The sequence below is a fragment of the Halyomorpha halys genome, unplaced genomic scaffold (genome assembly GCF_000696795.3).
Source record: "Halyomorpha halys isolate HHAL.00 unplaced genomic scaffold, Hhal_1.1 Scaffold643.1, whole genome shotgun sequence".
NCBI classification, from domain to species: Eukaryota; Metazoa; Arthropoda; class Insecta; order Hemiptera; family Pentatomidae; genus Halyomorpha; species Halyomorpha halys.
The window spans coordinates 142853-158540 of NW_027112666.1; the positions used below are offsets into that span (position 1 = coordinate 142853).

A 15688-nucleotide genomic window follows, 5' to 3' on the forward strand; every position below is an offset into this window, starting at 1 on the left:
TAAAACAATAATAAAAAATTATAATAAAATGAAAATCTATACCGCCATGAAGGGTCAGGTATTAAGTATTTTGTAAGGAAGTACTGTTTTTTTTTTAACAAAAGAATCTCACTTTAAAGAGCCTGGGTGGACCAGGAAGGCTCCTGAACCCACAGGGTTGACTGACAGCTACAATTACAAAATTATTATCTACCACAGCCGGATTCGAGCCAAGACCCGGGTTAGTAGCACAGAGCTACTCCGTGCCCTATAATATAATAAAAAAGAGAAATATCATTAAAAAAATAATTTATTATCCGACTGAAGATAGTAATAAAATAAAATAATTTATATTTAGGGACCTAGGAATGGGGAAACAAATTTTCAAGGACCCCGAGGCTCAATGGGCTCTATTTCTCCAGAATCGATTTTTTTTTCCTAGAAATATTTCTGAAAACTCAAAAAGTACTATAAATAATAATTATGTAATACAAACGAAAATCTGTAGATTTAAGAAAATGTTTTGCTGACCTTCCAAACACACTAGTGAATTATGTAGCACTTATTTCATTTAAAAATCGATTCATAGCGATAAACATACAACCTATTCCCCTTTATACTCAAAGAATAATGGATTATTAATTACAAACTTGATCGATAAACACAAAGAGGGCGAACTTAGGGAAAGAGTGAACTGTGATTACAGGCAGTGGACGGGCTCAGCATGAATACTAAAATGCTAAGCAGTCCTCGTTGGGTATTTTTGTGGTTGCGTGACAGTCTCCGACCACATAACACTCTTCCTCCGCTGGAATAGCAATCGACTTCATTTCCATACTTAGAACCCTTCCCCAATCTCTGAGGGCTAAAAGGGAAACAATTAAGGGAGGTGGTTTGGTAGAAAAGGGTTTGATCGAAGGGAACATTTAGGTATTTTGGAATAGGTAAAAAGAAAGTAGTCCAGAGCTTTATCATCAGCAATTAGTTTCCTATCGCAATTTAAATTAATTTTAATGAACTAGAATTATAGGGCGTCTGTAATTTTTAAAATAATTAAAAACTTAAAATTCTAAATTTAATACTGAAGATCGAATTACCAAACTCCTTTAAAATTATCTAAATGGAGGTGTTCATTAGTGACAATAGTATTTTTTATTTTTATGAGAATATTGTCTTCTGACAATCTTGATACATCCAAAACACAAATTTCCAGATTATAAAAAAAAACTAAAATTTTTGATAATCCTAAAGAACACAAATTACATAATAAATCAGATGACATTTCAAAATAAATCTTAAATTAATAATTAAGGAAATTAATTACTTAATAAAATAGGTCTTAATAATTGTAGAAAGATAAAAATATTGAAAATAATTACAATAGTTGTTTTTGTTGTTAGTTTTAGGGAGAGCGTAAAAGAAATATAAATCAGGAAATGTACCGAAATGGTCTGTTTTTTACACGTTAGGGAATTTTGAAATTCTAAAATAATAATAATGATAAAAGTTTAGCGAATCTGAAGGTTCGATTCCGATACTACCATCACCCTCTGCCTACATGCGTCCAGTGACGCCAGCCCAAACCCAAAACCACCAGATCAGTCTTGACGCAATCCTCCCACCTACACTTTGGTCTACCCGTCGGTTCAGAGCTTATTAACATTTTAAGGATCCGGGACATTTTAAGCCCTACAGCTTTAGTAGGAAGAGATTGATAATTACTTCCCGTAATCAAAATACAGTTTCTTCTTAAGTGTATCCAATTTATCTACAGGATTTTCAAGAATATTATTATTTTATCTCTTGTTTCTGTCCGTACAGAAACAAAATTTTTTTTTTAAATTCAGCGACAATGTTCTGAAGTGATTTTGTTAGTTAAAGGGTATCAAGCTGACAACGAAGTAGTTATATTCGAAAAGATTTTATTTCATAAAAAAACCTAACAAAATCGCAGGTGTATTAAGCCAATAGCCCAAGTTTTGATCAGCTTATTATAAGACAACTATAAAGTAATAGAATAAGATAAATACAACTAGAGATGGCAAAGAACCAACTGAGATAAGGTTCTGAATATTTCAAAGCTTATTATTGAACTCTGCTAAATGTTAACATAATGGGAAGTGTTAACAAACTAATCAATTATTGTGTCAAATTGTGCTAATAAATTTCTGTCCTAATTTAATTTTTATAGATCAATTTTTAAAAGGCTTGGAAACGAGAAAGGAGGATAATGTATGAAATATTCATAATGTTAACACAGAGTAATAAATCAACAACTAATTTCTGAGAAATCTAAATCGCTAAATAATTTCTCGTAACTTAGCTATGCATATAATACATTATCAAATGCCTAATGGGTTTTGCAAACACACAAACTATTCAAATTATTCAGCTTAAAATGTAATCTGAGTTAATACACTGTAATAATGTATTTTTTAAAATTAAATTATAATAATTAATGTGAAACTCATTTCCAAAAGACACAAAAAAATCTGAGAAAATAGTTCTATTTTTTATCTTAATAATTTTAAAAATTAAGACAACCTTTTTTTTTTTATTAAAATCTGTCAATCTTTTATACTTTTTCAATCTTTAAATGATTTTATTATTTTAAAAAGAATTTCTATTGTTGATTTGATTTACCAGGTAAAGATATGTTGAACATAAATCAGTAAATAGACTTTCCAATCGAAAGCTAATTCATGATACAAGACTTCGAAAAAAAATGTAGTTGAATATTTTTTTAAATACAAAAACAATTTAAGAAATTCTTATTATTTTTGTTTTAGAATATAAAAATAATATGATATTTAGAAGTAGATAATTATTATCATCATATTGGAAATTGTAAAAAGTTAGTTATTTCCTTCTACCTATCAATTAGACCTTATTTCTTACTAACCTCCTAATGTTTGCAAATAGAATTTGTTTAAATTAATTTACATCTAAACAACTCAAAAATGAAAACATTTTCTACATGAACTTTTTTTTTTTCAAAAATGAAACAGTTTTTTATCACTTCTAAAAAAACTGTAAACCAGTTATAAGTTATAAGAAAAATGCCCTTAATTAATTAATTAAAAATTAATATCAACACATTTCAGCTGCCTAGATCGTGAAGATGTGATCAAGGTACATGACGGAGGGAGTGCACTATCACCTGTGATAGCTGTTCTTTGCAACCAAATGTCGAGGACGGAGATCATATCCAGTTCTCACCAGATCTTCATAGAGATGGCCACCAGCTCCTACTGGCCAGGCCATGGCTTCGTTGCTTCCTACCATTTCCTCACACTGGGTAATTAAGTTATAATACATATATAATGTCAATCCTAAGATAATTTATAAAACACAAATCAATACCCCTTATCATCAATAAACCCATATTTACCTATGCATTTTTCCATCTAAGATATTGCTGATTCAATTCACCGCCAACGATTTCATTTATATATCGATAACCTCCATATTTACCTATGCTTGCATCCTACTGAGATGCTTGAAATCATCCGAGAGTTACATTTAAGGTATGGATGTTAAGCAATGATTCGAGATGAATGTTTAAAAAATCAACGCTTCCTCTTCAGTTCCAAATGCCTCCTTAATTTCCTCCATTACTATCTCTTAATTTACTCCAATCATCAACCAATTCACTTTCACTCAATGGTATAAAAATTATGAGTCTTTATTGATCAGCACCTCTCCTGAACGAATCATATTTCACAGATGACACAAAAATTTATGGCTGTAGGTAAACAATTCCTAAGATTCCGTTATTTTATTCTTCAAAATACCAGGCATCTCCTTTAACTCCCCTAAGATTGTGATTGCTTGATATAATGAGGGATATCTTCTGGGCTTGAGATGATACTGAAGAGGCTCATGCATGGCTTCTTAAGATATATTTTCTGGTTTCCCATGTGCGCTCACATCTCCTGTTGATGTACTAAGTTGAAGCGACTTAATCCAACATTCTGATGGCAAGTAGGATTAAGCTAAATTTGTTTTTCAAGACCTCAGAACCAACAAAATCTTCTTATATCCTTCATTTCCTCATTCTATGTTCCTCTATTAATTTATTAAATACTAGATCTAGACTGTTTGATCTATATTCAATGGCTTACTTCACAGTAGTGCTAAGTACATTCCACTAGTTTTAGGATAAATACAATTAAAGATTCTCTTTTTTAGGAAAATTACAACTTTCCGATTATTTTCCTTAAAGAGAGAACCTTTAATTGAATTTTTCCTAAAGTTAGTAGAAATGTAGTTACTTAGAACTATTGTGAAGTCAGCTATTGATATGTATCATTTTGAGGTCAGAAACATATTTAAAATATATTTTATGCTGTTGTAGAATCAAGGCCAGAAGACGAGGAAAATAAAGCAATAGAAGGTCCAGCAGTCAGTGCAACAAGTAAGAATTCATCAATCAATTTATCATTCATTCATTCAATTTTTTTTAATGAACTAAAAAACTATTTCATCTAATAAACAATATATCATTATCCTAAGGATATAGCTGCGAAGTGCTAATAAGAAGTGAATACCGAAGGGCTGGAACTGTGACATCACCAGGGTACCCAGGGCCGAACCTGAGTGGTAGTCGCTGCAGATACGCTTTCATTGGCTCAGGAAAAGAGAGGATACGCATCCATGTGAAGCACTACAATCCGAGCTTGTATAGGTCAGTATTCATACCAGTTTTATTATTATTTTGAAAGTTGGACTGAACAAAATAGGAACATTAACCATTTTAGGCAAAATTTTATTAATATATGATAATTATTGATATATAATAAATATATACAGGTTAATTTATATACAAAAATATATCTATATATAGGGAGATGGTCAGGGTTGCGGTCAATAGTGAAACAAAAATATTTGTAAACTATTTTTGTTTCACTATTGACCGCAACCCTGACCATCTCCCTATATATCAATTTTTACGGTCAACTATACATACATATATAAAAAATATATCTAATATGTTTAAAAATATTAAATTTAAAATTATTAACTCTTGATCCAGGGTGATACAAATCCTAGTACATTTGGGTACAACTCTTCTATAAAGTTAAAATTTAAATTTCAACTAGGACCTAAGAGAGAAATTAACAAACTGAAATTATGAACTGTTTCGAACTGGGCATTATTGCTTTCTAAAAAAAAATCAAGATTGAAGAACAGAGCTCATAACAGTTAAAATTTTGAAAGTTCAAGGACAACATTATAGTTAATTTTACTGAATAAGGAAAGATGAAATTATAGATGAATTTATCAAGTAGTTAATTAATTATAAGCTATTTATGAAATTTTCTGTTTTGTTTTTTTCTATCTGGGTAATTAAACAGCCAATTCTTTATTTTTATTAATTCTAAATCAATAAAATAGTCTTGTCGACATTTCAGATGGTTCATTCATGTGCAAGTGCTGATTCTGAAAATAGTTAAAAAGTTTTGTTATATATAAATAGTTACATTTAAATTTTAAAGCCCTGAAAAATAGCCATTTTTTTTTTATTTACTATTAATCTTTTACTATGGATAATTTTGCATAACTTTTTCACTTATTATTTTCCCTTTCATTTTTCCCTTTTCTTAATTATTTTATTCATTAAAATCCTCAAAAAGTAGTTAGGGAAAAAATACAAGACATAATAACAACTTAAAAAGGTATACAAAATTATCCATACTAAAAAGTAAAGAAGTAAAAAAAAAAAATTGACTATTTTCAAGACTTTAAATGAAAAAAACCTTGGAACTATTTTCAGAATCAGCCCCTGAAGACAATTGTTAAATAATAACTTGAGGTTAATTTAATTATGACTATGTATTGTTATTGCAGTTGTGGGATTCAGCTTTTCAACCATATGGAGGGAAAACGAAAGCCAATAGCTATTCCATGCCTTCAGGCTGGTCCGTGGTTACCGATAATGTCCAGCGGCCATCGCCTTGAAATTGACTTGGATAATGAAACTACCATATTTAGAGCAGAATATATTTTTCTCAAGAGTAAGTTTATTCTTTAATCTGTTTGTTTGTTTTGATACATTTATTGCAATAGGTAATCGAAGTAAAAGTCATATTTTCTTGATTTATGTCTACATTCTTCAATACTTACTAATAATACAAGTCATTACTCACTATTTTGTTCAAATAGTTCAGCATTGAACTTTTCAGAATTAGTCAAGATGCATATTATCTGGTTAGAGCGGAATAGATAAGAAATAATAAAAGAAGTAAATATGACTTATATTATTTTTACCAGTCATTTTAAGTATCTAAAACATATATAATGTATGTGCTAAACATTTTAATACTCAGAAAAGAAAAATTACTAATAATTGTGTACAGACCAGATCAGAAATGAATACAGAACATTTATATAAACAAACAATTGATTAATTGTTTGTTGTTGACTATGAAAAAACTAGCTATTTCTTTACACTGCAAGAAAATTTTCCCTTGCAAGAGTAGGCTGATCTTAAATGAGATGCGACAATTATTAAATTGGTGGTCCAGCACTGAAATATGTACATTACTGCCAAGTTTGCTACCAAGTAGTTTGTACTAAACTAATTTTTATAGTAATGATTAATCACAAGAGGTTTTGAATTTCTTTAAAGCATTGTTGTACAGTAAGTATTTTACTATTTTTTGTGATAAAAAGAAAAAAATTAATGGCTTAAACATATTAAAGGTGAGGAGAAGTATAAATAACACAGAGGTGCCTATCCTATGGAAGCTGTAACATGCTGAGGACTCTGAATTTTCATGTGGCTGGGGAGTAGGTTTTTAAATTTGTATTCTTAATTTTGTCATTAAAAAAGAAGTTAAATATCTTTCCTAATTTTAGGCATATTTGATATAGACGAATATTTGAAATTGACGAAAGTATTACTATTCTACAGAAGTAATTATTCGCATGGGTTATAAAAATATTGGGCAACTGAAGGTTAAAGTAAAAAGTCATCTTGACAAGTTAACCATAAGAGTTACTATATTTCATATTGAATAATTAAAATCGACATCTATTTTGAAGAAAATTTAATAATATTTCAAAGAATTAAAAATTGATTTGAAGGCACATGATCACTTTAATTATTTGGAAAAATATTTTTTTAATTTCATGAAATGAAATATAACCTCTAGAGGATTTTTCTTATCAAGAAAACTCCAGTTACATAACCAAGATACACTCTAAGTTAATAATCAATAAGGTACAAGTGAAGTAAATTAAAGAATATGTAAAATAAACATACAAAATGCTGATAGAAGTAGCTCACATTATTTCATCTCTTTTTAAAAATATATATATTATATCCTGCTTCGATAATACAGATCGATACTTGTTATTTGGATTACAGATTATGGAATCAAAACTGGCAGACAACTAAGTGAATATCCTTGTGCATTCAGGTGAGTAATGTAAATGTTTCCACTTTTTGGTCTTTTTTGTCTTACCTTCTCTCCAACAGTAACCCTGTGAGAGAGCAGTTATTGATATTACATTCATACTCCGTGCTCACAAGAGTATAAGGTCTAGTAAGAAACATATTGGTTTACATGCATTTTGACAACGTATTTAGATATACATCAATTACAGAAAAAATCAATAATCCATTTCTTGGTTTATGAAAACACTACTGGAAATAATTAATTCATAATTAGTACTGGTTCTCTTTACTTTATTCAGTTCTACTGCAATATTAGTAACTCTTATTTTTCTCTTAAAGAGTGAACAAAATTATAATTCATTTTTTCTTGAGGAAATATACAAAAGAGTCTTTTTCAAGATTTTAATTGTATATTTTTAAAACTAGAAATGAAGGGAACCTAAATCTTTTTTTTTTTAATTTTATCTACAACTGCTACTAAGAAATAAAAAGTATAATACATTGTTGATACAAAACCAAAGTGGCGTATTTGCAAATTTTCTATTCTATTCACAATTTCAAAAATTTATAGGTGCAATGCCTGCATCATACAACTTTCACTTACTATAAAAATTTGTATTTTAGGGTTTCTTGAACTGAAAATAAAGAATATCAACTTTGTTCCTGCCAAGAATACAATAGTTTAACAAAAGATAATGAAGCCATATATGTATATATGAATGCGATCGGAAGAGATCGGGAGGTCTCAGCTTTTTTTTATTCGAACTTGTATCTTAATTTTTCCTTTTTTCTCCCTAAATTATTTATCAAATTCTTTAATATTTTGTATTTGTCCATCACTTATTATTTATTGCTAACAATAAAAACTGGTTATTTATTTCAAATAAATAAAATTAAATGTACTTAAGAGAAAGAATTTTGAAATTCGGAATTTAAACCCTGTTAGACTATTTCAATGAAAATAAACCCCATCTGAAATTAAAGACTTTAATTTTACATTTATTTACCGAGTTTAATCAAAAACCTTAGAGCAGTTTTTGAGAAAAAAAAAACTATAACATATATTCTTTTAAGTGACTCTTCCAGTTGGTCGATTATAACAAAAAAGTTACTGAAACATTTCAGATATAGTCATGCCCTAAATATGTAATTTCAGCGTTATATAACTTTCCGTTTTTGAGCTAGTCGGTTCAGTGACACATGCACAGACCATTACTAAACTTGGTTGTTTGAATGCTAAGTACCTCAAAAAGTGTATTTCCCTCAAAAACTTAAATTTGAAATTTTACACAATCACAATAATCCCCCTTGCTATATATTCCATATATCAGCAAACTAAATTAAAAATTAATAAGGAAATGGCTTGGATAAATATAAGTAGTTTTGCAAAACTGAAATAACTTTAAAAACCCAATATCATTTTTAAAAAAGCATAGGTCAAGTACTATAATTGTCAAGATCATGTGTCGTAATCGTCTTTTAGAGAGTGAAGTAAAAATAAGAATTTGAAAAGTTATTGATAAATTATAAATAATAATAAGAACTACCATGCATTCATGCATTATTCAAAATTTATTACTCACAGATGAAGGAAGATTCATCTACCGTATTCTTTCTTGATTTCACTATTCATTATTTTTTGAAACAGGCAAATTTCAAACGAAATTAACTGACACAATAATCAAGAAATAAACTTAAATACATTTGTAACACTTTTCACATATTTAATATAATATTAATTAAGACACAACCCGAAGCACACTAAAATGAGATTAAATATAGTAAATGAAAAAATCTGTTGTTATGAGAGCACATTTGATTACAATATTGGAGACTCACTGGTACCATGTCTTTATTTTAATATCCATAATTTAAGTGGCATATTTTGTTATAAAATTATGAATAAGCAATGAAATTAATAAACTTATATTCATTAACATTACCTTATTTGAAACACTTTACACATACTTAGAATGGCGTCTTTATTCTTTCCCAAAACAAATGATTATCTCTGTCCTCATAACTTAAAATCAACGAGAACTTAAGACACATAAAACTCAAATCTGGAAAAAAAGAAAAAGCTGATAAAAACAAAAGTTTATGAAAGATAGGGAAGAATTTTATCAAGAAGGAAAATATACAATTATGAACATCACACAAAATATTAAAGGTTTCTTTTATAAATTTATATCTAAAAAATGTCAATTCATCGAAAAATTTTCCATAAGTTCAAATTCGTTTTGCCCCAACAGAAATGGCATTTCTGAATGTGGTCAAATTTCATTATAAGAAATGTATTTCTAATAGTCAATGCGATATTTTATTCTGCAGTCTTATATGTGCTTCACAAATTTTGAGATAACTATGAAAAAACGAATTTGAACAATGGAGTATGAGAGGGATATATGGGTATATTACTAAATAGAGAATAAGTTGAATACATTATTAACCAACACTTTCATTCAATTTTTGGTACAGATTATAAATAAGAAAAACAATACAAAGATTGATAGAAAATTATTTAAAATTTTCAATTTCAAATTTTTAAACATATTATTGAAAATAGTATGATATAATATAGGAAAAACAAAATTTACATATTTACTAATACAAACTAATTTCTACAGTGAATTTGGTATATTCTTAAGTGAAATTTTAGCATTGTTAATTATATATAAGAATTTATTATTAATTATTTATAAATTTATATGTACTTCATATTTGAGAATATATTCTCAAGAATTCTTAAAGCTAAAATTTTGAAATTTCTGATTAAGATAATAAAAAATACATTATTCAAGCTTAGTAAATAAATGTATACATATTAAACTTTGTTTAATAAATAAATAATATGGATTATGTTTAATGAGAAATATTTAAAAAGAAGTTTTAATGAATACCTAAGTGAATTAATTATGAAGATGAGTTGTATCAGTGAAAAATCCACTGCCTACAGAATATACCTCCATAAAGGTAAAATTTTTATTTAATTATAAGTTTGGGGGATTCTTAAGTTCGCTCTAACCACCAAACCAAGAATAATAGAAACAGTATCTAAATTTTTCAATTCTATTCCTGTTCTCAGAACATGAATGAACTTCATTTACTTTGGTAATTGGCATTATAAATTCAAGTATTTTCGCAAAACTGAAATAACTTATAAAAACAACCAGTGCCATAGTTGTCTAATAGGTAACGATATAATAAGTTATGTTATATGAGGAAAAATTGTAAAATAAATTTACTGTAAACAAAAAATGAATAAGTAAAAATAAGAATATTTTTGTATTATATAAAATTAATTACTCACAAAAGATCACTTTAAGGCATCCTCTCTTGATTTCACTACATACTACACTTTGAAACTAAATAAATTAATACAATAATCAAGTAAATGAATAATCTTAAATACACTTAAACACTTGTCACGAATTTAAACAAAAATTTACAACACAAACCGATCCGCACAAGAATGAGATCAAATAATACACAGAAAAAAAAATCTGTAATATGGAAAACACATTCTTATTCGACACTGGCTCAAGATTGCCGCGAACGCGAAAGAAAAAGCAAAAATTCAGCTCAATATAATTCGCTATATCAATCATTTCAGGTTTTCTCAAGTATTTTATCACTATTAATATTACTTTTTTACCTTATTTATGTATTAAGAGATTAATTATAAAGAAAATTATTTTTATGTATCTCTCCACTGTATTGACACATATAAACGTAATTTTCGAATTAATAACATTAAGATACTTTCATATGTATATGTTTAATACATTTTATCGAAGTATTGGCATTAGTCAACGCAATACATTATGTCCTAACATAACAAGTTATTATTTAAATTGATCTCAAAATTAAAAGTATACAAAAGAAGGACCAAACAACCGAATCTATATTTAAAAAACAAAAATTAACACTGTTAAAATATATTTTAAATAATAACAGAACTGGAGAAACCTGAAATGAACTGTAACAAGAACGCGGGCTAACTGATTTTGAGAAAGCTATTCTGCAAATTGGAAACATTGTTATAGATAATTAGATTGGCGGGCTAGCTTCCTTGAGGATAATCGATTTAAAATTGGGTTCTTTTTTTATATATATATTTTTTGTCGAATTATGTGCTCATTATATTGAATTAGGAACATTTTCCATTTTTTATATTTATTTTTATTTATTTATTTATATATATTTTATATTTATATTTATTAATTAAATATCTATAGTATTTTGTAATTGAGTTACAAGCATCAGACCATTGAAGTATATTTCACCCTTCAAATATAATTATAATTAAAATTTTACTTATAAAATAATTTTCATACATTTTAATTAAGACAAATAATGTTAATAGTTAATTCTATTTTCCTCACAATACTTCAGAAATGTCATGACAATATCACTTCACGATGTCAATATAAATATTCTATATTTTCAAAGTTAATTAATTCTATATTTTAAACAAAAAATTACAATTTTGAACTGTTAATAGATTTAAAATTATATGTGTGTGTTATGTATATTACATCCTATCTGATGTGTTTGTATATACACTTACAACAGATAGCTATATATAGGGTGGCCTAAGGAGAAACTTGAGATGGACCACAGGACGTTTTAGCAAAATATGTTTTTGTGAAGATTTATTGTCAGAACTATTTTAGTAATCACTTCCTTAATGCTTTTTAATCAGTTGAAAGGTTTTAACAGGCGACTTAAAATGCTCTTTTATGCAATTTGTTTCAAATGTTTTCCAGCAGGTGCTCTGTTAGCCCTAATTTAGGAGTGGAGGGTGGGTCATACATGGTTCAATTTCAGGCTTAGTGGTCCACAGACTTCTATGGGTTGGGAATCACTGCCCTGAACACTTTAAAACCTCTTTCAATGAAAATTTATTTGCCAGGCATTTTTTAATATATTGAAGATATTATAATAGTGAAGTTCTTATAGTGTTCCTTCATAGGAGCAATAGCTTTTATGATATTCTTTATGTATTTTAAAAAAGGGTTGATTTCCATTTTTAGCTAAATTTCTGCTTGATAAATTTTTATATCTTAGGAACCACTAAATATATAGATGTGTATAAGAGTTAAAATTAATGCTAATTTTTTTATTTATATTTACATATTTTTTTTTTATACATCATAATCAAAGACAACTCTTCATACATGGTTAAATTACATGATGTTCCTAGATAATTTAGCCTCTGATGTTAGTGTGATTTCAATAAAATGTTTCTGGGTTTCAGATAACAATGGCTGGTCATTTAGGATATCAATAACTGAAATTTATTTTATGTAATGCTAAGAAAAAAGTACATAGGAATATTACTTTCCTATATATAAATAGCTTGCTTTTAGTACAATGTGTACATAACCTTCAGCCATGCGGAAATTTTTAGATTTTTTTTCTTTCCTTGTGTTGTTTTTCAACAGATCTTTTTAGAAGATTTATAATGATTTTGTCAACAGGTATAGTGCTGATGACTTCCTCAGTGGAAGTTTCCACAGCCCGAATTTCCCTGGACCTTATCCGATAGCAACTGAGTGCCATTATTTTTTTCATGGTGCAAGAGGTCACAGAATAAGGATTCACTTTTCTTACTTTGACATGGATGGAGTATCTCCGTAAGTAATTATTTATTGGAGTAATTACACAATTAAATTATTGTAAATAAAATATGTTTTGTAGCAGTTATATCAATCCCCTTTCCTTTGTACTTAAAGGAAATTAATAATTTACATTTACAGCTGTAATAGTAAAACAAGGAGTGATTACATAGAATTCTTCAACTTCCCCGATCGGTTATCGAGGAGGCATTGTGGCCAATTGGAGCCATTTGAAGTATTATTGGAAAGGAGATTCTTCAGAGTTACCTTCCGATCTGGCACAAAAAGGGGAATGGGGACTGGATTCAATGCTTCTTATCAATTTCTCAGCTATCCTAAGCCAGCGCACCATGGTCTTCTCCCTGTCTCTTCTTCTGCTAAATCTTTAACTGGTATTAAGGAATTTATTATTTTAATTTTCATGATTAAGAGTATTCATTGGTAATTAATCACTCTACAAACTTACAATAAAAATAATATTAACATGAATCATCCAGTCAGAATAATACAGTATGATTATGATTTGAATACCTGAATTCATTTAAGAAAAAAAATGATTAATTTTAACACAAGATATTCTCCCCTCTTTCTTCCTCTCCACTCTCTCATTTAATATTTATTGAACCTTTAATTTATTATTGACTTATACACCCCAATTTTTAAGTCATTGTTAAAATTATTAAAGCTTCGATCATTAATTTTTTATAGATATAACATGGAAATGGACTTAAAACAGAGTTAATTACCTGCTATAATTAAAGATTAATTTTCTATTGACATAATAGACATAAAAATGAACACCGGTTAGGGGCTATACAACAACATGAAAAATCCACACAGACTGGTTTTATTATATAGATTACACAGAAGATATTAGATAATTAATTTATACATTTTATCTAATTAAAATTAGATTCAGAGCTGACCTTCATAGTTAAACTATCCAAATGCTCAAGTAAAAATAAATTGACACAATTTTAGCATTAAATTAAATATCCATCCTCAAAATTTACAAGCAATTGAATTATAAAATATTCACACAAGTAAAATATTGAATTATTTATATAGGCAAATTTAATTAATTTAATGTTTTGATTACTATTTTAAAACCTAAATAGGTCAAAATAATTCAGACTAGAAATTTAAGCATTTTGTGTTCTACATATGTTAATATCACTCCTTTGCTTTGATAGTGACACAAATTAAAAAAAAAATTCTAAAATTTTATATTGTACGTATTCTAAAAACAGTACCATTGTCTGAGATTACTTTTTCTACATAGAACTGTCCTAAAGTTACAAAAACATACACAATATACAAAATACTCCAAGTCTACAGCACTATCTTAGGAACAAATCTAATACAAAATAAAAAAACATTTTTAAATAATGCCGCTATCAAAGCTAAGCAGAAATACATCAGTTTAGGACATTAAAATAAAATGTGATAAGCTTTGGAAAATCTTTATTTAAAAAAAAATTATTAATTTTGTTATTTTTATGTCCTTAGGAATCATCTTTCTTGTGAGCATGATTACCTTTATTCTTACACTGAGTACATCATTGTGATAACTATATTTGTACATACTTGAGAAACTTCACTGAATAAAAGGAAACTTTATTTTATTAAAGTGTTATTTTAAAAAATGATTAAGTGTGTAAGTACAATGAAGTTTTATATTCTGAAGAATTTAAATTAAACTAATGGCTTTGCAAATATTATGTTGAAATAAACTAAAGTGGAATGTTACTTTTCAGATTTTTGTGTGAGTAAAGTGTCAATTATGCGAGATTTAGGATGAAAAAAAGTAATATTTTTCTATGGTAATTTAAGTGAGTATATTCCAACATATATAATTTTACATTAACATTTATATTTCATTTAGAGACATATTGTTTAAAATATTAAGATCTTATCGCAAATAGTTCATTTAGTTGAACTTGGGAGAAATTAAGAGGAACAAACTAACAGAAATACCTTATTCTTGAATTTTTAGTATTCTTTGGAAGTATTATGGTCAATATTGCAATCTAACCACTTGATTTGTCCTCTAATAAAAGCCCTATATTTTTCTATGAAAATATTTAGTTTCTCAAGGTAGGAAAAATCCTTTCATAATTAATGTAATAAAATTAGATATTCTTCATTGTAGCTATTTCCCCTGAGATATAATTTTGAAATAAACTGAGTAGGAGGGAAAATTAAATATTTACTAAGCTGTAAGCATAAAATATTTTTCTATAATTAATGAAACTTAATATCATCAACTATAAATAATCTTCATAAAAATTGAGAACAATAATCTAAACCTCACGAATACATATGAATTTAAGTTTATATTAATGTCAATGGTTTGTGTGGCTCTAAATGTTAGAGCCAACATTTAGATATCAGACATAAGTTTTGGTTTAAAAATTATTATTATTATTATCAATCATAATAATTATTATTATGAATCAATATTTAACAATTTAATTGGATTGTGTGCAAAAAGGGTTTTAATGTAACATAAAGATCTTTGAAATCTATTCTTGACTGCAACCTGGATCATCTTCCAACAAAAATATTGCTTCTTACTTCTCTTTAATGTGTTTAGGACTTCAACTGAAATTTCTCAAACATTAACACTTATTTATAATGTATTTTATAAGTATTTAATAAGTCAATTCATATGAAATCAATGTAA

At 27.6% G+C, this 15688-nt stretch overlaps 1 protein-coding gene across 1 annotated transcript in view; it reads left to right on the forward strand.

Annotated features, from left to right (window-relative positions):
* Window positions 1–15688, forward strand: part of LOC106684984 (suppressor of lurcher protein 1) — a gene marked incomplete at its 5' end in the record, with an annotated part of 64845 nt that overhangs the window by 48610 nt on the left and 547 nt on the right. Inside the window, 9 exon segments of the mRNA XM_014427400.3 lie at window positions 3084–3277; window positions 4337–4396; window positions 4495–4666; window positions 5830–5996; window positions 7352–7403; window positions 12865–13020; window positions 13144–13394; window positions 14512–14659; window positions 14760–14834. Coding sequence (XP_014282886.3) covers window positions 3084–3277; window positions 4337–4396; window positions 4495–4666; window positions 5830–5996; window positions 7352–7403; window positions 12865–13020; window positions 13144–13394; window positions 14512–14570 — 1111 coding nt within the window.